At 36.9% G+C, this 27,214-nt stretch overlaps 1 protein-coding gene across 2 annotated transcripts in view; it reads left to right on the forward strand.

Moving 5' to 3' along the window:
* EPHA6 (EPH receptor A6) overlaps positions 1-27,214 on the forward strand; it is a 524,520-nt gene that overhangs the window by 407,107 nt on the left and 90,199 nt on the right. For both annotated transcript variants that reach the window (XM_068395269.1, XM_068395270.1), the window contains one exon: positions 4,827-5,012. In XM_068395269.1, the coding sequence (XP_068251370.1) occupies positions 4,827-5,012 (186 nt within the window). The remainder of the gene's footprint in view (positions 1-4,826; positions 5,013-27,214) is intronic.

Consider the following 27,214-nt stretch of genomic DNA (forward strand, 5'->3'; position numbering starts at 1 on the left):
GTGGCAACAAATGGTCAAATTGAAAAAGTAGCAGGATCTTCAAGCAGTAACAGCAGATTGTAAAATAGCCTTCAGTAGTTACAAAGTTCAAGATGACACTTGGCCTGCAACAGTCAGACATCATAGCCAAAATGAAAAGAGAATGTCTATACATTTAGTTGTAGATTTAATAAAGATTCCTATTGCAAGTTCATCTCATTAGGCAGGTAATAATAAGAAATGCAAAGCAGCAATAATTTAAGAAAGGACGCTGGGCTCACAAGATTACTTTGAGAAAAAATAAATTAGTGCGATCTCTTGTTAAAATCCTTTTTCAAGTCCTCCTAGTGGACACTTATTGAGCTGATGTTTTTGAATGCAGCCACTATATTCTGTGGAGCCAGTTAATTGAAACTTTGATCTTGGCTCTCCCAGTCTTCCCCTCTGGCATCCTTTTGGTGTTCCAGTACATCTGCAAACTCTCTGAATTACTATCCTTCATTCCTGTGCTTTGGTGAAAATAAAGCAAGTAAAATATGGACTTCGCAAAGTCCCTTCTAAATTATTCATTCTTTACTTACTCCATGTATAGACTCGAGATCTGCATTCAAGTAACAATATCTGCACATAAATCCAGATTCAAGATGGGTATGTAGTCAGGTTGCTTCCCCTGAGTGGCTTCCCATCATTTCCTACCTTACATCTGGTTCATCTGAGAAAAAAAAAATACTGTTTTATAGACTTTTGGACTGAATGAAAGGTTATGCAGGTTAATAACTGTTAATGGTGTCTTTTGTTAGTCTTCTAATAACTTCTGCTGATATCTTGGTTCAAACTAGAGGGTAAAGGCAGTAGGGGAAACAGTTGACAACCAAAATGGAAATTGCAGTTTGATCAAATATTCATAGTAGCAAGCGGATTGCAATACCAAAGGCAAAACAGAACTTATTTGTAAGTGCTTGGCTTATGTTTCTCGTCGTAACATCAACCAAATAAACAGGTATTAATGTCATGTTCTAGCAATAGTTACTGTTTAAATGGTGAAATTGATTAGTCCATTCCCTTTTATTTTATCCACTACTTATGACAAAGTTTTACTGTTGTTTAGTTTGATATTTTATATTCTTGGATTCAAAACTCTTGGCTGAGTTTTTTTTATTACCACTAGTATTAAATACTTCATGAGACCTCCCACTGGTTCATTATAAAAATCACTGGGTGCCTTTTTGCTGCTTCCCACAATTTGCCATCTATTTATTGCTGTAGATTTTCTTCAGATGGTTCCTTTTGGCTACTCTTCATATTGCGCTTGCTGCACCTACTGACACGTTATCGTATCGTTTGATTTTTGTCCTGTCTGTGACACTTTTTTCTGCCCCATCACTTCTTGCTCTTTGGTTTAAGGCTTCAGCGCCTCTTCATGGAAGGAATTCCCAGAGGTACTTTGTCAAGTCTGTCTTAAAATTACAATTATCCCGTTATTTTCTTTGTCAAAATGTTGAAACTCAAGGAAGAGGCCAAGTCTTTGATCTTTCACAGAGAGTACACTATATTCTTCTTATAATCTAAATCTTCTGCCAGATCTCCTATAGGTCTAATGACTAAAACTGGGGAAAATGAGTTGAGCTGTATTTGGTGATGTGAACTTTCAGTTCTATCAACAGCAACTGTCTGTGTTGTAAGACATATGTTTTGATCCCATGTAGTAATCCCAGACTGCATATTAGACTTCTGAGTGACTGACTATCCTGTTTCATTTTAAATAACACATGTTATGACTGAATGAGAAAAGGGATGCCTGGTTTGCTCAGAGTAAGTTTCTGGACTGCTCAATTAGCTTCTTTTTTTCATAACATACAATAAAATGTGTGGGGTTTATATCATTAAACCAGGGATTATTTACACTTTATTAAAACTGAACAAACAATGAACTCTATCTTTTTCTCTAGCTATCACCAGCTTTTTCCCTGGAGCAAGGAAAGATGTCGACTTCATTGACATCTGGCTCTTAGCTTCTCCTTATTACACATGCAGTCATGAACCTTTACTGCTGCAGGGTCAACATTTGTCTTGTTTATCTTCAAGCTTCAGCAATGAGACTTAGATTCTTAGATTTTAGAAATCTCTTTTGTTGAATACATTCTCCTTTGACTTTAAAAACATTCAAAATGCTTTATCTGAACAAAAGTGTAGAAAAAATACTCTGGGATGAAATCTTGTCAAACTCTTTCTTAGTGTAAATAGTTCAGTGCTTTAAATTATATCATTGATCTCCACCTAGTCTAAACCAGAACTAGAAGTTATTACACATACCTTAGGTTTCTAAATGTAGTAACTCTCTCTTCTGTGAGCTGATGATCACTTACTGTCTGTTTGACATCACGTCACAAAAAAATTGCTTTCTATCTGTACAAATCATGCATCCAAAAAAGGGAAAAGAAACAGGTCAGGGAGAAGACACAATGTTCCTTCCCCTGCTTTGGATGTTGTACAGATAATAAGTCTTGGGATTGTAAGTCCTTCAGTTGCCTCCTTCAGTTTAATTCACATCAAAACACTTGATGAACAGCCCTTTACCTTCCCTGAGGTATGAATGCCATTATTTCTGAAATTCTGAAGCTGTAGTACTCTTGAATAATCTTATAATAGCAAAACGATTTATTCTATAACCTATGCTTTCCAAATTATCCTCAAACATGAGATTTTTGCAGTTCTGCAGATTTATTGATCGTAAAATTTCTTTAAAAATCTGGATATTAAGGCTCTAATATTTTTGCTTTTCACTGTTTCATCAAGAGAAAGAATTTTTTCTCATTTTAAGCATTTGAGTTTGAAAAGCCAGTAAGATGCAATAATGTCAGGGCTTTAGACATGTGTTCTAGCACTGCTGGATTTATCACAGAATAGAAGAGGTATATACAATGTCTCCTTCAAAACATTCAGGTTTCATGACTTTGTTTTATGGTAGGACTTTAGCAGTCCAAATTAGCTACTACTTTTTCAGTGGCAGTAGTCAGGCAAACACACTTTTAAGGAGAGTCTTCTAAAGAGCTAAAGGGGCAAAATCATATAGGAAAATCCCTACCCAACTTCCCCTTTTGTCAAAAGATTCCCAGAGCATTAGTCTGATGACGTGTATTTTCACACATATGCACACATCTTCAGGGAAGCAGATGCTTTGATTTATTTTTAAAAATTAGGTAGAAATAAAACAGATTTTTTTTTTTTGTAGAAAGAAGACCTAGGACACTTGGCTTTTATTACTAGCTGTTTAAGAAGCTGCTAATTTATTCAGAGGTTATGTTGAGCATCTGTTAATTGTACTCTTGCACTTGATGATGTCTCTGTTTTGAAGTGAAAGACAAGCTGTGAAATTGGTTTTTTAATCCCTCCACTCTTCCTGGATCTTATTGGCTAATAAAACCTTGTTTTATTTTAGTGGAAGCAACAGAACCTAATAAAATAAAAGCTGTATGCAATATCCATTCTAATCCTATAACATCAGGAGTTATAATTTTCTGAAGTGAAGCTTCTGTCTTTAAGACCTCTCTCTTCTAGATTCGGTTCATATCTGAAGACTCTGTTACAGGATAGAGCTCTCATTTTGTTTTCTTTTTTCTATCCTTAAAGTTTAAGGAAAACTAATTCAGACAGCACTGAATGGAGAGGGTAATAAATTCTTTCCTCCAGTTAAATATATATCTGTTTATGACTTATTTTTTGTTTTTCAACAGTTCTGATTCCGAAATGACTGGGGTAGAGAATTTAGTTTTGCTATGGAATTACCCTGCACTGGGAAGTGCTTTGAAATATTTTTGTGAACATTGTTTTTCATTTACTGAATTATGACCCATTGAAAACTGATCTGCAGGCATCCAGAGTATATTTGGTAGGGACTTTAAATAACTTTTGAGTGCCTTCAAGATCAAAGGAATGTTGCGATTTCTATACAAACTTAATTAGTAAATGTGTAAAGGGAATGTGAGGAGGCACGCATTCTTCAAAGACCCTTACATACACAGGAAAACATCAGGTGAAGCAAGCTTTGAGATTACTCTCGCTACGCAGCTCTGTCCTGATTTACTGAAACTGTTGGCCTTTGGCTGTCTGAACAGTGAAATATGTAATTAATTTCAAGTAGGTGTGTAAGTCCATTTAAATAAATCATGTGCAAGTGCTTTTCTGGGGCATAATAGCATTAAGTACATTTTAAATGCTTTCTACAATTGGAGGATAGTCAGATATTCTGATATTCTCATGGCATTTCTTTTCATATAGATCTTAGTGCATGACACCCCTATAGACAGATATTGCTATAAATAGATATTTTAGGTAGTTATTTTGTCATCATTAGAGTTAAAATCTAAGCGTCATTATATTCCTTCCTCATAGCATGCTCAGTTGTATCACAAATATATTGACATCAAAGTTCAGTCTCAAAATGTCAGTAAAGCAAGATGAACCACACTGTGGAGTGCAGATGGTTTGGCTGTTGCAGTGAAAGTCCAAGTCCCCATCATCTCATGGTGTGGCACAAAGGAAAGGTAATTGTTTGTTGTGAAGTAATGCTGAATATATTGCTTTTCTGGGATGTGATGAAACTCAGGAACTTAAATGTCCCATCCGTTATTTCTCCATCCACTTCTAAGAGATGAGTGAGTTTCTTGAACATTTTTGCGTTCTTGTTTCACTGCCAACTGTAAATAACTGAACCATTAAAAAGCCAGCTTTTAAGGCAGCTATTGAAGGTTATTTTGAAAAACAAGATGTTTAAGTTCAGCAATGCAAACTGTACTGTAGTTCTTCAGGCACTGTGAATGATCTACCTAATATTTTATCTATTTAAGGTGAGTTTGGAGAAGTATGCAGTGGACGTCTGAAGACACCAGGAAAAAGAGAGATACCTGTTGCAATTAAAACTCTGAAAGGTGGCTATGTGGACAGGCAGAGAAGAGATTTCCTGAGAGAGGCTAGTATCATGGGACAATTTGATCACCCAAATATAATTCGACTTGAAGGAGTTGTTACAAAAAGTAAGTGACTATTAATAGCTTTTTGTTGTTTTTCCCATTCTATGTCATTTAGTATCAATATGAAGCATTACTTCCACATTCAATATGGATTGCAATTCTCAGAAATTATCCAAATCATGAAGTGCAGCAGAAACTGCAGACTTTGGAACCATAAAAGGAAATTCTCTATCTGTTTTCAATTAGAAATGTTTTATTTTTATTTTTTAATAAAAATCCTCCTCATTCAAATAAAGTCTTTACAGGTTTTTATGAATTAGCACTGTAGCATTTGCTTATAGGCAAGCGGAATACAGTAGAGAAAACCATAAATGTAACTGAGTTGCAATCATAGTGTCAGGTAACAGCTATAGTCTTCTTTTCCCACAAGCACTCACTCTTTATTTGGTTGTGTTTTACTGATTTTGGTACCAGACAAGATCAATTTCCTATTTTAAAGAAATAAAATGTAAACTCTTTTAAACTTATTGCACACTTGCAAATGATTCACTAAAATTCCAGAATAATCTGTGAAATGTCTTACTCTTTATATATATTGCAGCTGTCAAGAGATATCCTTTGCCTCTGAAATCTAGCATTTTTAGCAGGGTTATGGGCTTTTCTGAAATGCTGAAATATCTAGTTGTCATTTAAGTATTAAGTAAAAGTCATATTAACATGCATGTAATTTCTTTAATGCCAACTTTTTGCAGTAATTAATTTAAAAACTCATAAGGTATACTCTTAAAATTAATCATTGCCTCAACTAAGTCGTCTTGTTTGCTGATTTGCAGTACTTATATTTTTCTTTAAAAGATCAAGTGTTGTGTGTATAAAACAATGATGTCCTCTTACTGTCACAGTAAATACAATAAATATGTGAGGAATATTTCCTGTTTTCACCTTGTTAGAACATCAAAACCCATGTTTGGAAAACATAATGTACTAGAACAAAATGGACATTATAGCTCCTGAACTCATGTCATTGGAATGGAACTTCAGTAGGTTTATGGGATCACCTTGTTCAAATCTGTCTCTCTGTGGTTCTAAATTAAGATGAAAAGGATCTTTTTTTTTTTCCTTCACACAGTGTTGCAAGGATAAATTCATTATTACTTAGGAATATTTCGTTACTGGACTAACAATCCATTATGTTGCAGACTTCTGGAAAGATATGGCTTAGTCTCCTCCATAGCTCTCCCGTCAGTAACTGCTCTGCTGACAACAAACAGGAGCATGAGTTAATACTGGCTGAACGGCATCGGAGGTCTTTGTCAAGAGATGTAAATACGTAGGAACTTGATTGAATTTAGCTCCTTGCTCCATTATGAGCAGTGTAGCAGCAATTATATTCCACCAGTCTTCACCAACATGGGCAGTTTATGAATCAGTATCTCAGGTATGATTACGATCCATGTGGTGGATCTCGTAGTGTATGTCTTCTAAAAAAGGCTAATGGCTGTGATTTGCGAACATTGTTTAAATCCAATTTGATGGTGCACACAGAGTACAGTATAATGTACTTGGCAACGGCATGATTGTTCAGTCTTTGCCACATTTATAAATTTTCTTTGTGCAATGTCTCAGCATCGGTCTAGAGAGAAATGAAGATTGCATTAAGAAAACAGAAATGAACAGATAAATCAGTGCTCCAGTATTAGAGTATTTGTTCCTGTTCTACAGGAAAAGTGATTATAGATGACCTTAAGTCAAGAAGTCATCATTAGCAGTTCTGCTTTTCTCTAAGGGATCAACAAACTTTATTATTGTTTTTTGAACGTTTGCTTAAAGGTAATATAAAAATAGTAGGTGTTACTGTTATGGTCACACTGTCCTATAAAAATGTCTTTCTGAAATATAAAGTAAGTAGAGAAAGTTTGAAAGAAAATATTTTTGGGTCAGGCAGGTTTAAAAAAAAATAAAACAATTATACAGCAGTAATTATAGAATGAAACAAATACATGAGTTATCAACAAATTTCACCCTAGGGCATGGAAAGTGTGATTTGTATAAAGTGTAAAGGACCAAGTTATGCAGTACTGCTCTGCCGCAGGAAAGAAGCTAGGAGGCAGGTGAGCAATGGACACACACACTCTGGTATGCTTGTCTTTTGCCAGTTTGTCTTTAGGATATTGCCTTGCATTTATACTGCCCCATCTGTGATATTTTGAGAATAACATGGCTTCAGCTGGGATTAGAACAGTTACCCTGCATTTCACTAAATCCTAAATCTAGGATTGCACAAGCCAACATGGGACAGAAATTTCCTATAACTAAAAGGTATGCTGTAAAAGTGAGACAGAACCTTGTTCTAGCAAATTATTTATGTAATGATAGCATGATTAAAAGGTGTTTTGTGTTAAAACTTAGATTAATGACAGCAGAAACTATTTATCTGATGTGCATTACAGTTCCACTAACCTATAAAGGCACATTGGATGCAGTAAATTTGATGAATAGACATGTAATGCTGTTCTTAGCACATGCTTTCCTCTTTGTAACCATTAGTCATTAACTTCTAGCAGTTGCTGATATATATTGCATCAGTTTGTAAGCAGTACCTCCCATCACAGTGTCATTGACTATTGAACAAAAAAGAAAAAGGATTTGATTGTAATAAGCAGAAGTGCTCTACCAAGTCAATAGCTATTGACTGGGGCAATAACAAATTTGCCGGTTCATTACAAATGAGAGCTTTTATCTGGTGCTACCAGGTAAGCAGATGTTAACTTTTAAATGATACCCTTGTCAGAATTGCTGTGGAATGTGTACTGTACAGGATGAAAAAATGCTGAACTAAGGTTGCTCAGAAGTAGGTCTGAAACAGAGCTTTAATCCCCTTTTCTGATTGCTTCACTTCTCATTTGTCCTAACTGCGATCCCTCTTCACAGAGAGCAAGAGGCAGAACAGTTGCTGTAGCACAAGCTTCTGTTAGCAGGCAGTTCATTTCAAGTTCATTTGCCAGACCAAGGCAAATACACCATATCACAGAATCTGGATCTGATAGTTCACTTATATTGCCAATCAGAAGTCACAAGGGAAACTTTATTCCTGTTCAGTTTGCATGGTTTTTTCCTTGCATGGTTTGCCACAAAAGGCTGCTTATTGCCTTGGAAATTGGTGAGAGATGCTTAGACACTTAATAAAAACATCCATGTTTCACTTTCAAGTCATATTAGCACAGTGATAATTTTGGGAGCTCTTCTTGGATGTGTCAGGGCATGCTCAGCCGAGTTGTGTGTCATGGTCCAAGCTGCTGCTATTTCATAAACAGGTATAAGAAAAATAAAACTTTCTCCAGCGCAAACATATGTAACCAACATTGAGACCAGGGCTATACAGAAGATGTGTCTTCCACTTCTACATCATGTTTAAGTTTGTGTTGCGGACTTTCCATGAAAAGTCTCTGAAGTAAACTAAAGCTAGGCTCACAGTAAACACCTGCCAACATAACTATATCTACAAGAGAAATGAAAAAATGGTCTCTGACTATTGTAACCATACTGGAAGAAATCACTGGTGTTACATTAGCCAAGCTGGAATCTATAGTTAGTTTAGCTTGATGGTATCTTACACAATAGTTTAAAGCACAGCCTTGTCAGTACTGTGTAATACTGTGTCAATACAAAATATCAATACATGGAAGGGCTTTATTGTAGTCATGATCTTAGTTTGTTCCTCTCCCTCTCAGACTTTACCCCAAATGACTTTCAATTGTTAAAATTAATTTCTAAGGAATTGCTTCCATTTCTGAACTTTGACTACTGGAGGATTTGCACCTCTCACTAAATGTGACATTCATTTTCTTTAACAACATTCTGTATCTTGTTATTCTCCAGAAGAATTTTCAAATTAATCCCTTCAAAAAAGGAGGATAAATGAAGACAGAACCTAGATTTTTGGTTCTGTGTAAGCTCACATCCCTGTAACATCGAGTCTGAGTTTGGAATGACACCTTCAACTCCCTTATTGTCTCCTCACTGTTCTGCTTTAGTGACTTTCAAATTGTGAATGCTGTCGCAGTTCTGAAATCTTCAGTCAGTCATCTGGCAGATTAAATTTAAAGCCTTAATTATTGAGTTTCTTTTTAGATTACTGTATATAACCTGTTCCGTGCAAGAAGAGTCCTAAGGTCAGTGTGTCTTGCCTTGTCCATGAGGAAAGCAAAGCAGCAGCATTATCCTCTTTCACTACAATTTGCAGTATGTAGCTCTTCATATATGACCCATTTTTCATTTATTAAAAATGCAGGAGATAGATAACCATGAATTTGTTTTTTTCAGCCAAGGCATTGTGTTCTAGGCCTTTGAGCACTTAGTGTAATGAATCTAATGTTGCCCTTTTCTGCAACCTGTTAACAGGTTGAGACTGTTAAATAGAGTTCAGAATTCATTTTGGAAGGTGACATATTTTGCAGTACATGTGTTTATTATACACAGCATTGGATGCTTGGCTGTTTTGCAAAAGGCTTGAGGAAATTTTGTGGCGCTGTTTGTAACATTCTTACCTTGGTCATAGATGGTGAAATTGTACACCCAAGAAATGTGATTGTGCAAAGTTTAAATGTTGACCTTTTAATATTTAAGTTGTGACTATTTGAAGTAGGCTACACCAGGATAGCTTACAAAATATGATTATGATTATACACCAAAAAAATATGACCTACATTACAGTATTTATCATTGATCTCTGAAAAGTAAAACCTTTAAGGCCAACAGAAAACATACGATGTTAATAAATTCCATGTTACTACTGTAGTATTTTTTATAACCTAGAGTGTAACCAATTTCAAATCTTGACATTTACTTCTGTCAGTAATCTCAGTACATCACTGAAGACATCACTGGCATCTCCAGGCACGGATGTACGTGTTGGAGGCCAAAATGGCGTCAGACCCACCCCTTGAACCCACCCCTTGCACTGGCAGACACTTACACCTGCCTTATGCAACACAGGTACACAGCAAAGTATGAAGATGTTATTCATCCCTGAATATCTTCCATTCTGCTTATGGACAATCCATTATTACACAGAGTGGTGGTGATACTATATGCGTGTCATATTAGCCAGTGGGCTTTACTTGGCATTAGGCATAAAGCTGAATTTGTCTGATGAAGCATATTGTAGCTGTGCACATAACGATACACAAACCAGCAGAATTTCAGTTGTGTTATAAGTTGTTCGGTAAGTAGAGCTGTAAATTTAAATTTGGCTCACTGCCTTTATTTTATTTGGCTCACTGCCCACATTTCAAGAAAGATGTTGAGGTGTTGGAGTGAGTCCAGAGGAGGGCGACCAAGCTGGTGAAGGGTCTGGAGGGTCTGACCTATGAAGAACGGCTGAGGGAGCTGGGGTTGTTTAGCCTGGAGAAGAGGAGGCTCCGAGGTGACCTTATTGCAGTCTACAACTACCTGAAGGGAGGTTGTAGTGAAGTGGGAGTCGGCCTCTTCTCCCAGGCAACTAGCGATAGGACAAGAGGACACAGCCTCAAGCTTCGCCAGGGGAGATTCAGGTTGGACATTAGGAAGAATTTCTTTACAGAAACGGTTATTAGACATTGGAATGGGCTGCCCAGGGAGGTGGTGGAGTCACCATCTCTGGATGTGTTTAAGAAAAGCCTGGACATGGCACTTAGTGCCATGGTCTAGTTGACATGGTGATGTCAGGGCAACGGTTGGACTCGATGATCCCAGAGGTCTCTTCCAACCTGGTTGATTCTGTGATTCTGTGATTTTCCTTCGTATCATGTTTCATAGATAAATATCACAACACATTACTGAATTCAGTGTTGGTGTGGCCAGCAAATTAATGCAAAAACCACAACCACCACCTGCACTGTTAGCCAAATTTACTAGATCAATTTATTAAAATATCATCCAAAATAAAGAGTTGAAAGTTAGAGCTGTGGGTATGACTGCTGTAACACAGTGAAAACTATCCGTAGCCTTCTTGGCAAATGGGTTACCCTTCATGAACTGGTATTCGAAGAACATAATTAATATTGATAGTACTGAGTTATTTTTACACATGCGCGCATGCACGTGGGCATTTCAGATAACACGTACAAACTACCATGCTTTCATTTGTTGAAGGTTGCTGCCAAAAATCAAGAATACATAATACTTGATTCTGCTGAATGACACATACTTAAAAGAAATTAGCCTTTAAATCTCTGGAAAAAATAATTTTTTCTTTCTTTCATTACAATCTGCGATTTTTTTTTTTTTTGGCAAAAACTAAAGGGCCATTATGGTTTCCTGAAGTTCAAATCAGTCACATTTCTGTGTTCTGCTTTTCTGTTTTGCAGCTAGCAAGCTATACATTATAACTGTCAATTCTGCTGTAACATCTTTCACAGGACGATAAGCAATGAAGAAAAAGAATATTGTCAAATGGTCAAGCAGCTAACATCTTGTTATCAGCAGCTTAATCTGACCATGATACAGTATCTAACATAACTGAACTTTTATAATTTTACTTCTATAAGTTACGCCTGAGAAACAGGATTTCACTTTCTTCAGGATCCTTTGCTTTCAGATGTCTGTATTCAGACATGTAGGACCTGACTTTTCAAAGCTATTTAGATGCTTTGATGTGAGATGTGGTTCTAAGAGAAAAACAGGTGACAAATCATTCTTACCAACAGTCATAGAAAGAGTCTTGTAGATAAGAAACGGCCAGATTTTTTCTTCTTTTTAAGGAAAAGCATGGTCCTCAATTTGCATAATTAGCATATTTATTAACTGCAAGTGATTGCATTTCCATATATCTTCTGAATAAGGTATGCAATTTCTTCCTCCAACATTAAAGTAGAAAAGAATATGGTACAATAAGTTGAAGGGCAAGATAGTTATAGTGTATAGGTGATGTATGAAGGGTTGGGGCTTTTTTTAACAACTGTAACCAGAAGATTTAGTGAAAAAGAGAGGGAAACAAGATTGCACTGTGCTGACAGGTTTGCTGCAACAACATGGCTGATCTGTTGCCTGTGTAGGAAAACCATATGAGCAACGAGGAGAACAATTATGAATGACAATTGCAACTGCAATTGACAGGTAAAGGAGTGAGGGGGTTAAAAAGAGTATATAAAGCAATCAATAATCCAGATTCACAAACTGTGTTTGGATGATTTATTTTGATAACTGTGCATTCATTTATTATTCTGTATACATGTATTAGTAAAGTCCTGTTGCAACTTTCTTGTCTCTAAATCCTTGCCGAAAAGTGAGGTGCTCTCCCTGAAATTAATACCAAGACATACTGAGTTTGGGAATAATTGATAATGATAGCTAAGAGAGGTTCTGCTGTATTTTATATCCTAGCAAAATCATTATATCAGAAACATTATTTGGTAAGATTCAATCTAATTGTTAAATATGACAGTACTCTCAAAATTGAAGCAGGGTCGTGTCCTTTTGAAAGGCAGATTAAATAAATGCTTAACTTTGTATTATTTTTCAACAATAAATCATTCTCTTGTAATTCACAGAATATGCAGCATTGGTCTGTGAAGGACACTGAGAGGTCATCTTGTCTATCTTTCAACCCCAAGGCAGAATCAATTATACTTAAACTAGTCTGGATAGATGGTTGCCTATCCTATTCTCAGAAACCTCTCCTGGTGAAGATTCCACAGCCTCCCTGGGCAATCTGTTGAGTGTTTGACTATCCTCATGCTTAACTTTCCTAGTGTTAAATTGGATTTTTTTTTTTTTACTACATCTTAAGGCCATTAACTCTTTTCCTGTCTGTGGTGGAACAGTTTGTGCCTTTCCTCTTTGCAACAATATTTTACTTTTGTAGACCATTATAATGTCTTTACTGTCTTCAATAAATCACCCAGGTTCTGTCAAGTCTTTCTTCATGGTATATGTTTGCTAGACCTTTGGTCATTCTTAATGCTTTCCTTTGGACTCTTTCCAGACAATTCATATCTTTTTTAAAGTATGGCTTTCAAAAGTGGATTCAGTGGATGCTGAGCCTTACCTTCCTCTAGTAAGCAGGAAAGAATTATTTTAAATGTAAACTGTGTTACTAATCTTTAAATATGCATGGTTTTCAATAGCAACTATTGTCGGGTTTTATTTTGCTTTATTATTACCCATAGATCCTCCTCTGTGAAATAGCTGGCTGTCTAGTCTTTCTTCCAGGATGTTTTTGTGTGGTCATTATACTGCCTTCTCCGTTGATCTGCTTTGTCTCCACAGAATTTTGTTCATTGTTTTCTCACACCTTTCCCTAGCATGCCAAGTCATTTTGCCTTCTGAACCTAATCTCCAACAGCTCCTTCCACTTTTGCATCTTTCTCAGATTTAGAAACTCACTCTCAATTCCAGCATTCCAGTTGTTAAGGAGATAACAGAACAGTAGCAAAAACCCTGGACCGTAGTATTTGTGTCTTTCCAGGTTGACGGTGAACCACTGAGGACAGTTTCCCAGCTGTGATTACGCTGACTATGCAGTAGTTACATCAGAACAGGAAAGCATAGTGCACTGTCTTGACTGTGACCGATCTGGGATATGCGTATAGAGCATTACTGTAACTCTTATATCTGTGAGACCTATTTGTCACAGGCAGAAATTAGGCTGGCGTGGTATTTGCTCTTGAGAAATGTGTGCAGGTTGTTATTTACCACACTGTCATCTTCTAAGTATTTGCAAATGTTTTAATTATTTTTTCTGGTTCTAAGAAATGAAGTTAGTCTGACTGAGTCCTCTTTCCTTTTTAATGCATTGTGTTGTGATAAACTACGTGAGGCATAACATAATCAAGTAAAATTGAAACTGGTGTAAGTCTTAATACTTGCAACTCTTATAACTGTCTTTTTGTTATTATAATAACATATGCAGATCAGCAGTAAAGGAATGAAGTGGAAATCAAATTGTGATTACCACATGCAAAAGTTGTTTGTGTGTTCTGTTTCATCTTTTCAGTTAATTCCATATACAGACTATAGACAGGATTTTGTTATATGCTTCAGGGATCATCATGACTGTCATATGCAGGCATACCTGTCCACCTGTACTGCCCAGTATTTTGCTTGTGAAATACCTCTACAGTACCAGAAGCAGCATATTGCAATTTTTGGGAGATACAGCTTACTTAAATACAAGTGGGCATTACTTAGTTGAGGTGTTATCATGTCTAGTTGATTGGAAAGCCAGAAAAGCCAATACATTTCAAAAAATCATACACCTATATTCATTGCAATACACAGCTGATTAAAATTAACCTGGAAAACCACTTCTATCTTAATAAGTTCAGTTTTGCAAATTCAGCCAAGACCTTTGAATGATGATATAAATTTCTTGCAAATATAGCTTTCTTCGAGAGTTCCATAATGGAGCTGTTGAGTATGAGGTTGCAAACCATGTAAAATCAGGTATGAATGATAAGAATCTCAGAAAATGAAATGGGTAATGTGTTTGAATTGCCAAGAGAGAATAAATAGACTAAACAGTAAGATCGAAGAGAGTATTGATGGAATTAGAAAATAGCAAAGCAATGAATCATGGCATAGACACAGGGAATTTAGTAGTTGTTCATTTGGGGCATGTTACCTATGAAGTGTGGAAGATAAGGTAACTGAATTAGTATGGACAACAATAATAAAAAACAAATCAAATTAAAAAGAATTTCTGGTTTCTTCACTGCTAAGAGAAAATAATTTTATTGAATTTGGCCATGACAGAAACATAGATGGGCAGTTTCCTGACACAAAGCAGCCTAAGTATTAAAACTTTAACCACATTCTTGTGGAGAAATGTCTAGTATATATAGCACATATCTGCCAAACTTCAAATCACAAGAGTGGTTATATCATCTGAAAGTAGGAAATTAAAATCCTTAACTACACCTAATCAGCACAACTGTGATATTCCAGCCTGGGGAAACTTGAGGAAAGTACTGAGCAAAAAGAGTTAAATCACAGAATACAATTTAGAATACAAGCTTGTATGAGTCATGATGTAATGTAGTCAGGACTGACATCTCATTGCCTCAGACTACGTTTGCTTACTACCTTTCTTTCTTTTGTGCTGCCTTTAGTCTCTTAGTTTCCAGTTGTAGTTCTTGTACTACCAGTTACCTAAAGAATGGAAGACTGGCAATAAAGCTACTGTAGGCTGCAGTGACGTATGATAAGACCTTATACCAGAAAGACTGTCACAGTTAGGGGAATATATATCTATATTTTCATGGATTACAGTTGGTTCTTGATAATAAGCTAAAAGATGTGTCTTGCTTAAGGTAGAAGCCTTATCACACCAGGTTTCACCATCATGTTGTTTCATGATCTTTTGAGTTAAGATGTTGTGCTAAGACTGCACTTTTAGGGGAGAAATCTAAATTAGATACCAAAATAATAGAGATAAATCAATCTTTGTTTAGCCTGGAGAAAAGGAGGCTGAGGGAAGACCTTATTGCTCTCTACAACTGCCTGAAAGGAGGTTGTAGCGGGGTGGGGGTCTGCCTCCTCTCTCAGGCAACTAGCGACAGGACTAGAGGATGTAGCCTCAGGCTGTGCCAGGAGAGGTTCAGGTTAGACATTAGGAAAAATTTCTTCACAGAAGGGGTTATTAGGCATTGGAATGGGCTACCTAGGGAGGTGATGGAATCACCATCCCTGGAGGTGTTTAAGAAAAGACTAGATGTGGCACTTAGTGCCATGGTTTAGTTGACACCGTGATGTTAGGTCAAAGGTTGGATTCGATGATCCCAGAGGTCTCTTCTAACCTAGTTGATTCTGTGATTCTGTTTATGTCCCATGGTGGGTGTTGGGTCTAGATCTATGTCTGATACCAAGAAACACAGCCGCTCCTTGAGGTGACAAGATGAAAGGTGGGAGACATAATCATGGTGACTGTTAAGTCCCCATTGTTACTTTTTTTAAGAGAAACAGCTGCCATTCTCACTGGCTTAACTAAACTCAAACTTACATGAGTGTATCAAATAGTATATCCGTGGTGCTTTCAATTGTATACAAAGTTATTTGCAGTGTTGTCTTAATGTTGTCTAAAGTTTACTTGTGGCTGAAGAGTTCTCGTTCACCCCCACAGTTTTGTTTGCATTTCTCTGATTCTTTGGATAAGCCTACTGCCTTACATGTATGAAAGAGTTACTGTGGGGACTTACAAGATCATTTATGAAGTGTCTGGAAACCCAGGGGGCAGAGTGCTATTGAAGCCATAACCATTACAACTAAATAATTTAATGATGCTGGAACCTTATTACAGAAGAGTTGTCAATTTTAATGAATATTATAAATAATAATCTTCTCTAGTCCAATGGATTTTAGGTATCTTAAAGATGGAGGTATGTGTCTCAGTGCTTCTGCAAACCTCAGAAAAAGCATAACTCTCATTGAAATAAACAGGTACAAGATAGCAACTAGATTTTTTTGGTAAGTTGAGATCATAGAACCATAGAATAGTTTGCATTGGAAGGGACCTTTAAAGGTCATCTAGCCCAACCCCGCTGCAATGAGCAGGGAGATCTTCAACTAGATCAGGTTGCTCAGAGCCCCATCCAACCTGACCTTGAATGTTTCCAGGGATGGGAAACCATCTCTCTGGGCAACCTGTTCCAGTGTTTCACTACTCTCATCATAAAAAATTTCTTCCCTACATCTAGTCTGAATCTACCCTCTTTTAGTGTAAAACCGTTACCCCTTGACCTGTCTTGTCTATCCCCATCTTTGTTATAAGCCCCCTTTAAATATTGAAAGGCTGCAATAAGGTCTTCCCGGAGCCTTCTCTTGTCATGGGTGAACAACCCCAACTCTCTCAGCCTGTCTTCATAGGAGAGGTGTTCCAGCCCTCTGATCATTTTTGTGGCCCTCCTCTGGAGTCGCTCCAACAGGTCCATGTCCTTCTTATGTTGAGGGCCCCAGAGCTGGACACAGTACTGCAGGTGGGGTCTCATGAGAGCGGAGTAGGGGGCAGAATCACCTCCCTTGACCTGCTGGCCACACTGTTTTTGAGATCCTTAAATAACTTTTTAAAACTGATGTAGATGTCTGTGTCACTATCAAAAATAGAGCGGAGTTATCTGTGCTTTCTCATATGGGATACACTGACAATCTTTATGGACCAATAGTATTGGTGTTAGCACTTTCAACCCTGTTATGCTGCCAGGTTCTAGTTACCAGCTGTCTGAGTTCAAGCCTTCACAGAAGAAACAAGAGAATGCATTGTGTAAACATACTCTAATATGCAAAGTTAAATAGATCAGCTTGTATGCTTGAACTTTGATTGACTGATGAATGTTTGAGTCATTAAAACTGTTCTGGAAAAGCTGTACCCCTTCTCTAGTTCACATCTCTTTAAATGTTACATTCATTTGCAAGTATGTGAATAAGGAATGAAGTAATAATCTTTTTCTGTTCTATGTTGCTTAGGCCTGCTAGTTCACTTTGTCAAATTTGTGATGAAACAGAACATGCAAGACCAACATCAGTAATTAGTTGAAGGGGGGGTGCTAGCAATGCAGTACAGGTTAATACATAAGGACAAGTTATGGTCCTTAGATTTACCTGAATTACAGGAAGAAAGAGCCTTCTTACCAATCTCCTGTCATCCCAAAATAGAGAGACCATCAGATCTAGGGAACTGATAGTTTAGCAGGTAGTTATGGTAGTGGTTGTCCAGATGTCACACATACAAAGGTTTATGGTATAAACCTTTGCCTCAAGAGGTTGTATTGTGGTCTTTACTACAGCTTAAAGGGTCATACCTAAATTTCTAACGGAAGACAAGAAGCCTGAGATATCAGCAGATTCATATGAAGAAGAAGAATTAAAATATGGATTGGTAATTTTCTTTTATAAATGATCTGATACTGTATTTTATGGAAACATGGAAGTTGAATGTGAGGAAAAGAAACTTTTGGTTATTTATGACATCATCTTCTTTCTATTGCAAGGATTGCTATAAAGAGCTATAGATGTAATGCTTTGGATGGGACAGAAAGAGAGCAGAAGAGAAAAGAAAGGAACTTCTTGAGAAGGAGGTAATACCAGTTTGTTTTAGCAAACTGCAGATAGGTTTCTCTGAGTAAGGGTTTCTCTTTATCTCAAACCAGACACATCCTTCTCACGCAGGAATCAAAGCACTTGTATAGAATGTTGCCAGGTGAGACGTGCTTCCCACGTACAGATTAATTTTCCAGTGTACAGAAATAAAAGCTGCTGAAAGTAACCATTTGCAGTGATTAGAGAGAAATCTTTGAAATATGGAAGCAGAACAGTCATATTATGCAATGAAAATCTGTTCAGACTTGTTTGAGTTATAGCCTGTTGAAAAGTGCCATGTGTTTTCTGTGTTCTCTGGAGAGCAAGTGAGAAGGTTTGCGATGAACAGAGGTTTGCGATGAACACACACTGGCACATTTTGCTTCCTGATCTCACTCAGCATTGCAGCTCCAGACAAGGCAGATGAATTATTTTTGCTTCCACCGTTCTTCTAGCACTATCATCAACATCCACACAACATAATGCTATCATTTTAGTAGAGTTTTCATCTGTAAACTGTTTATTCAGAATCTACTCACTCAGCCCATCACTATGTTCTTTGTATATTCCTGACCTCTGAATTCCTTTCTTTACTTCCTCTCTACTGTGAGTCTTGCTGTATCCATTTCACAGACTGTAATTATCTTTCTGATTCTTACTATATGCATAGTTCATGTTCCAGATGATTAAATAATTTTGATGCAAACTGTCTGGGATCCATTCCAGACTTGAAGGTTTGGTTGGAAGTACAGTTTGCCAAAAATACTGCTTGTTAAATCTTACAGTTCCTCACAGATAAACATAGCCTTGGCACTGCTTATAAATCAGGAGTAGATGATAAAACTATTGAGGGCACACGACTGAAAGAGAGAAGCAATATGGAAAAAAAATATATTTTTTAAAACCACCATAATTAGATGGTGTGAGTTTACAGAGTATTCAGTCTAAGTATGTTCTTAATATAAGCACAAAACACTAATGACAATCCCGTAAACACATTTTAAGAAGCAAATGTATTCAGTCTGACATTCCAGAATAGATTCATGACTACATCAATCGGTAAATATTGTCATTTTTCTACTAAACTTTAACAAGGTAATTTCTACTGAATAAAATTTGAAAATAAATAAGTTTAGCTGATAATGACTTCACTTCAATATTTCATCTAGAGAAGCATAGTACAGAATTTTCATAATAGTAGATACCTGAAACAAGCTACTGTACTGTAGTTTGTAGAATTCACATAATTTATTTCCTTTCTTTCTGAAAGAACAGAAACTTGCTAATTTAACCACTTTGGAAATAAGTCTCCACTCTTTCCTTTTCTTTTTTCCTCTCAGCTGTAGTTGAGTACATTCTTCAGCATACAAACACTGTTTTGGTGTTTTAGATAAGATTGGCAATTTACTTCCAAATTTCAATTAATGCCTTTATAAGCATTGAAAAATGTGACTTCATGGCCTATTTAAACACCAACTGCTCAATATTCATCTTGCCAGAATCACTGTTGCCAAAACCAGCACAAGGAAGATCAGATGAGAGAGGTTTTACCTCATGGCATTCACCATTAACACCAAGTGGTCTTTGAGCTTGAGAGAAAATCCTCTGAATACACTGATATCCACAAAGAGATAATTAACAAGTGCAGCTAATTCTCTTTGGTCGGTAGTGTTTTCAAAAAAAAAAAAAAAAAGGAAGCAGAATGCCTGTGCATATGCCAAAGCCCATCAGATAGCTACAGGGGCTGCCTATGACCTGGCTTCTAACATGGGTTATCAGGTGTGGGCTGAGACACCTTCACTGAGCCTAGGCATAGAGGGTTTTTTATCTAGCATATAGATTTGTAAATGTAAACCACTATATATTACATTTCTAATCAAAGAGTTCATCTGAGATCATGATAATGATAGCAATCTTCCTACTTCTAATCTTGGCATCACTTATTTGAGGGAGTCACTTGGTGGTTGTAACCAAGAAGAAAATCAAATCTTTGTGCTTAATTTCCTTAATATTAGTGAAATGTGAATGGTATGAATGTGAATAGTGAAAGGAATCCTCACCCTCAATTTATACTCTACATTTGTTTAACAAAAGATCACTTTTTGTCAATTGACTCTTTGGAACTTCAAGTTTTTGTCTTAACTGAAAACAGTGAGTCTTTTTCGATTATACTAATTGCTGTCTAAAAGCGGAGAGCGTTTATCTCCAGTCTTTGTTCATACTGTTACAGGCTAGCAAGGCTAAAAAGTAGATAATTAGAGCTTTAATTGCAGAACTGCAGAATTTACAGTAGGCTGCATGAGTATATTCATCTTCAGATGTCACCCATGAAAAGCTATTTCATTCATTAAATTAAAGCTCACTGCAATTTTTAAACATTACATACAAAATTAAAACCTATTATCTCTCTTTTTATGGAAATACCATGAAAAAGAACATCTGAAAATTTAAAAGCACCTGGAACTTCTTAACCATCCCATTTATAAGACGCCATCAACATTTCACATGGGAGGTTCCTGTCTTAAAGGATGAAGAATTCCATGTCATAGGAATGCTCAGATTTTACTCAGGATCTTTACTTCCAAAATTATGAAAACTGGGCAATTGGTTTTTCTATAATTTCATATATTTTATAATTATATAAAACTATAATTTTAAAGTATTTTATTTCCAGCTAATTTGATAATACATGTTTGACCATGAAATCCAAATGTACAGCATAGAGTGCTTGGAACAGCATCCTGGGTATCATACATAACTAAATACATAAAGATTTCAGAGTCCTTGTATAGCATTGTGCTAAAGCTATTTTCAGTTTAAGCACTGACTGAAAAATGCTTATTTAATAGACAGCTTAAACATACACAGATTGTTTTATCCCATAACAGAAGCACAGTATTTCCAATTACTATTCCATTAAGACTACAAAGATGATTCAACACAACAGTTGTTGCTGCTGTTAAAAGCCTTAATCATATTAATGTTGTCACACCAGTCTTCTCAGCAACCAGAACTTCAGTGTGCATTGACATTTAACACATCACAAAATAAATAGCTATAGTGTTTGTAGAACTCTTTTCAAGTGATTCCCTCATTTTTTTTACCCCAAATTGCCTGTTTGTCTAGAAGCAGCAAGGGAAATTAAATTAGATGTTAATATTCTACCCAAATATTCTGTAACTTCCATCAGTTCCTCCTTAGGAATTGTAAACTTCTTTCAGCATTTGCTTTTTCTCCCAGAGAAGTCATAAGTAAAGCGAAAACTTGCTGTAATTGGGATTTTCTAAAATAGTCTCATTCTATGTAAATATTTCTAAGTCTGGATTTATTCCCATCGGCCAATCAAGAAATAAGAGAAGTCCAGCAGTTCAGGTTCATAGGAAAGCATTGTCTTTCACAAGGATCTCAAGGTTAAACTCTTCAGGGTTGGAGACATGAACAGCAGCTTTGCTCTACCAAGTGTTTGTCTTCTTCATGTTTCCAGATAGACCATGTTAAATTTAAGTCTGGAGCAAAGATTAGGGGACTTGATGTAGAAAAGCAGGCCTTTTAAAATATTTTCACCAAGAACTAGCTTACTGATCTACTTCTCAGAAATGAGGCCAAAACACCTGGATGCTTTATTATTCTCAAACCAATAAAATTAAGGAAATTCAGAGTTAAAATCAAACTGAAAAGTAAACCCAACAAAGCACAGAAATAAATAATCCAGACACCTGAACAGAATCACAGAATCACAGAATCAACCAGGTTGGAAGAGACCTCAGGGATCATCGAGTCCAACCGTTGCCCTGACACCACCGTGTCAACTAGACCATGGCACTAAGTGCCATGTCCAGTCTTTTCTTAAACACATCCAGAGATGGTGACTCCACTACTCGAACTACTCGTGCTATCATGCAAAAACCTCACGGTGACAACAAGCAAAGCAGCACTTGTAGAAAACTGGTCCTTTATTATTATTATTACTTATATTATCAGAGAAGAAAACAGAAATGTTTTCAAACACACAAACCCTTCTTCAGATTATTTTGTTGAGCTTTGATGCTGGAAAGGTTCCCTGCTCTTCCCGAAAATATTGCTTGGATACTAAAAGAGACAAACCTCTGGGTCTGTGTAACATTTCCATGAGGCCATCACAACTCCAGCAGTGTTTGTGTCATGGCAGTGCCTCTGTCCCCACGCTAGATCAAACAAAGGCAACACTAAGTCTCCCTTAGCCTACTGGTGGAGGCAGAAAAGAAGAAAGCTTTAACATTAAAGTTGCCTCATATGTTTCATAATACACATTCCAGGTACACGCTCAAGTTCACTGAAGTACATCAGTGTACTTCACTGTAGATGGCTGGTTAAACCTTAAGTCTGCTTTTTGATGGAAATTCACGTTCTTATTTAAATACTATATATGACTAATAAACAAGGGTTAAAAAAATCTTTACTGTGATTTGTTATACTTTAAATGCAGGTTGCTGCTGGATACTAAAAATCTCAGATCAGGTCCTTCAAAATCATGGCACAGTTCCAGAATAACAAAACGCTAAAAACTATTCTGGGTTTTCTAATCTTTATTTCTTCTAAGCATCATAGAGTGTGTTCATTTTGTATTTCCCTGCATTTCCACTGAAATTATTAAAGCTCTTTTTTTAAGAAAAAAGCAAGTTACAGGCCAGCCAGAACGTACAGATTGATTAAGTTGAGTATACAGTTGTTTGTCACAGCTAGGCCAAGTTAAGTATATATCCAAATCTGTTCCAAACCTCTGTGTTAAGTTCTTTCATCAGTCCTTCTGTCCTCCCTTCTCCTTGCCCTTTTATTTTCTACAAAGCACACATATCTCCATACACATTTTTCCTTCTTCCAGATACGTGTATTTCTAGAGTTCACCTCTCTTCTACTTTTTCTAATAAGTATATCTGATCCAAAGCATTTAAAAAGAGCCTTTAGGAATTTCTAGTAAGTTTTGCCATTGATTGTAACTGAGAACTGATTCGTCAACAAAGGTGCAATCTCCCTGAATTTCTTAGAGTTGTCCTCTACATGTGTCCTGTTTCCTGTTGCTCTCAGGGCACATCTGCACCACAGCCATTTTGGTTACAGCATTTTGTCCTAAGAGGCTACTACATCCTATTGTTTCCAGTGATCTAATGGCTCTCTTTCAGAGCACTTTGTGAATCTGGGGTCATTGAATACTGCTGCACTTCTCAAAATAATGACCTAACTATAGGCAAGATACAATTTCAGTCCTATTGAGAATAATGGCACCTGACTTTTGACAAAGGACAGTCCTGCTGGGGATGTTGTGCAGTAGGATGTTACTCTTCAGCCCTTTCTGAGAGAGAAACTTTCTTATGCAGAATAACAGGGAAAAAATGACCATTTATTCTAAAATAAAATTTTCAAGTGCACACAATCTCTGTAAGAAATGGCAAAAAGAGAAATTTTAAGCATCTGATATTCCATTTTTAAGACTATTAGGGAGAAATATATGATGCAGTGTGTTCAATTTCTTAGAGAGCTTTTCCTAAAGTGTGTTTCGATTGAAGGTAACCAACTTACAAATACTCAGAAAACCCATTTAGTTTTCATGAGTAATGCTTGTAATTTGGGATGAGCTGAACTGTTGTTTTAAATGCCCAGCAGAGTTTATTGTTAGATGAAATCACCAACAGTGGCTATGTAACAGCACCCAAGAAAATTAAGTAACTGGTCACTCTTTGATGCATGGTGTTGCAGTCAAGTTCCTGTTGATCCTTCTTCTTCAAGCCACTATCCTGACAGAACTAAAGTTAAATCTGGGTCATCTTTTGCAGTGAGATGCTGAAACCCAGTGAAGTGAGATAGTTGCTCAGAGGCAGACAAAAGGAGCTCTGGATTACTCCAGGTATGTGGGCAGCTGCATCACAGACAGAGAATGTGGCTGAAGCTCCCTTCTAAACAGGACATATAATTTTCCTTTTTCTTTACATGGGTATATGTCAGGAAGACAGTATATACACATGCCACATCCTACGATGAAAGTAATGCCTCACTATAGTTACTCTCTAATCTTTAGAATTAGCAAAGGGCACCCGGGTTTTGTAATAGACCTTGCTTGGGTGGCTATTCCCAACAGAGATTCCTCTGAACTTCCATGTTTAGACATTGCTTTGTACTTGAAATCGTGAAAATTCGTTATCTGAAGGGGTTCTGCCAAATAATTCCCTATATTACCTCAGTTCCAGACCTTAAGTGGAGCAGAACAGGTGCAAAGATCTTTTGCTGTTTTAGATGTTGACATGAGTTCCTTCAGAAGGAATTCTAGTCTCAATGGTTAAAAATACCGCAGTGAGCAGTCCTCAGCTGCATCCCTCCAACAGTAGTTTATATTTTGTTTTCCTGTTTCTTCTATTCGTATACCTTGGCATCCTGCTAAATCTGCTAACATAAATGATATAATTTCCATTGTAGTTGTTCCCTTGGAGATGCATCAGGAAATCTCTATTTCTGACTTAATTAGTCAAAGTCTAAATGGACCGGTAAATGAAGATGATGTTCTAAGTTTCACATTGTCTGTATATTTAGGATATTTAAGTATCCTAATAGTACTTTCTACTTTGAGTTAAGATTCCAAGCTCTATATTTTACAACAGTGTGATTAAAAATTAAAAGTTGCTCAAAGACAGTTAAAGACCTACGAGTTCTTGAAAGTGCATTCAGGAGTGACAGAATTATTTGTGCGTACTCTTGGATGATGTCATTTACTCAAGTGGAATCTGGGGAAACAAAATTAGACCACTCTTTGAAAATTTGCTGCTGAACATTAGAGTACAAATTTCTCTCTGCGCAGCAAAATGCATTTCATACAGGTTTTGGTTTTACTAGCTTAGGTACCCAAGAGCAGCATTTAGCCTTGAAAAGTTTTCACTGTGTTATTTGCAAGGTAACGGAAATCTCCCCATGATTTCATTGGACCAGATAACCTCCAAAAGTCCCTTCCAACTTCAACCATTCTGTGATTCTGTGATTTCAATAGGAGTAAGCACACTCCTTTTTGTTAACTGTTGTTGTGCTCTAATATTTTATTATCTGTATTACAACGTATTGTTTAGTGATCTTAAAAATTAGATTTTCCTAAGACATATAGGTCATGTGGGTAACAATTTAGGCATACCACTCTATCACCTTTGCTTGCATGTGTCAAAAAGCTCTAAAATAAATTAGTAAGAGCACATTCTAAGTCTCTGGATTAGTGCATTCAAAAAAGTTAAAATCAATTTTATAGATCTGTGCTTTCTAAATATACTGAAAATATGATCCAACAAGTTCATCAGGGATAAATTTTAGCCCTGCTTCTGATGGTTTTTTTCCATTCCAAGTCAAGCCTTTTGAATGCTCTACAAAATCTGGCATCATCATTTCAAAGTTTTATAAAGCTGTTCCTCATTAAAACCTTCCATATGTTCCCCCATAAAAAGTCATGAAGTAATGTACAATTCCTGATGTTCTAGGAAGGATAAATCAATAAAATCATGTAAGAGAAAAGTCGACTGGTTTTCAGTACTTTTCATAATGGATATATTACAAATAATTTTGGAAAAAATGCTCTAACCCTTCTTCTAGTTTCCCTGAGGAAACATTTGTAACAATAAAAACCAGGTTTTATTTTAGAATGGAAGGTGCTCATAACAGAAGCCAGCCTTCTCCCAGACATTGAGTGATAACATTGGATAATTCCCCTGTTCAGAAGCAGGAAAACTCTTTCCACATTTTGTTCTCTAGTATTTCATTACTAAATATGACAGTCCTGCCTTCATGAGAGTGCAGTTATGAGTGAAAACATCCTGAAGTCATTCAGTTGCTTCCTGCCAAACTGAACACAAAAGCTCATTATAGCCCTTTGACACACTTCCCCAAAGCCTTCATCTGCAGAGTTCCTAGGAAATTTCTCTTAGCTGTATTTTACAATCTCTGTGTGAAAAGCATCAAGACAACTGACTATATAGAAACGAAGTATCAGTGGGTTTTTGCATTAAATACACTAACTGTGCATTTTTCCTTTTTTTTTAAATTCTAGACAAAATCTATGGGAAAAGAATAGCAAACTAAAGTAGTCTTCTGATGGTACTAGTAAGAAGAAATAACTGAAGTAATTGTGACCTCTCTAGAACTTCTCCTTCTAGTTTATTAAATTAAGCAGCCAAAGAGCTCCTTCTGAATTTCAAGCTGTTACATGCCCAAAAATACACAGCACCTGAAATGGTCAGTTCCACCTGCAGAAAGCATTGGATCAGTTTGAAGTGTAATAAATAAGGAACAACAACTAACAGGACTGAAGAGCAGTCTGCATCTTCAGTAGGCTTTCTAACCTACTTCAGCCAGGTCATTAGACACAATGCAGACACTGTAGAAATGTTCTCCTTTTAAAAAGCAAATCTCCACAAGCTGCCCTAAGGTCCTACAAGTACAATTGCTAGAGTAAAAAAAAAGTGCTTAATTTGCTCCCAGCATGGCTCGGGGATCCTGGCACAAATAGAATAAGCTGATGGCCCTGCTCTGCCTGCCTGTACCCGTAGAGGCTGCCATGGCATTGGCTCAAGTGTTGCTGATGGTAGTAGGGCAAAGAAGCCAGCAGCTGGAGAAGAGGAGAGGGTGGGATGCAGGTCCCTGAGGACACCTGGTGCTGTGCTGGCACTGTGCTGCATATGGGAACAAAACTGGTGGGAGTGTTTGCATTCAAGTCAGCAGATGTGCGTGGGTATGTACTGTCACTAACAGGATGTTCAGTGTTGAACTGTGTTCAGTTTCTGAAAAACTTCTGCTGGAAGTTTCTGCAAAGTGTCAGTGGCAAAAATAATGGGTCAGGTTAACATTTCTCAGCTTCCTCAGTTCCTGAGAATTTTAAAGTGCAAGTTAGTTAGTTCCTTTTGAATGCTTACAAGGACCCCTCCGTCGCCCATTCAAACAGAAGTTATGGGTTTCACTCTAGTCCATTGTATACCACCAGTATTGCACCAGCTGTGTTTGGTGCTGTTCTCCTCATCCATCCATTCATTCATTCATCAGTCCGGTACTTCTGTTGATCCACGTGGTAGAACTTTCTCTCCTTTGTAGATCTAGGACTCTTCAGCACAGTTACGTTGCTGCTAGCCCTAGGCCGTGGGATGTGCCTTTGCTGTGGGGACAAATGGCTGTTCCTTCTGGCTGGCCATGCTGTCATGATGCAAGTGCTAATAAAT

Source organism: Nyctibius grandis, chromosome 2, assembly GCF_013368605.1.
Source record: "Nyctibius grandis isolate bNycGra1 chromosome 2, bNycGra1.pri, whole genome shotgun sequence".
In the NCBI taxonomy this organism is placed as follows: Eukaryota; Metazoa; Chordata; class Aves; order Nyctibiiformes; family Nyctibiidae; genus Nyctibius; species Nyctibius grandis.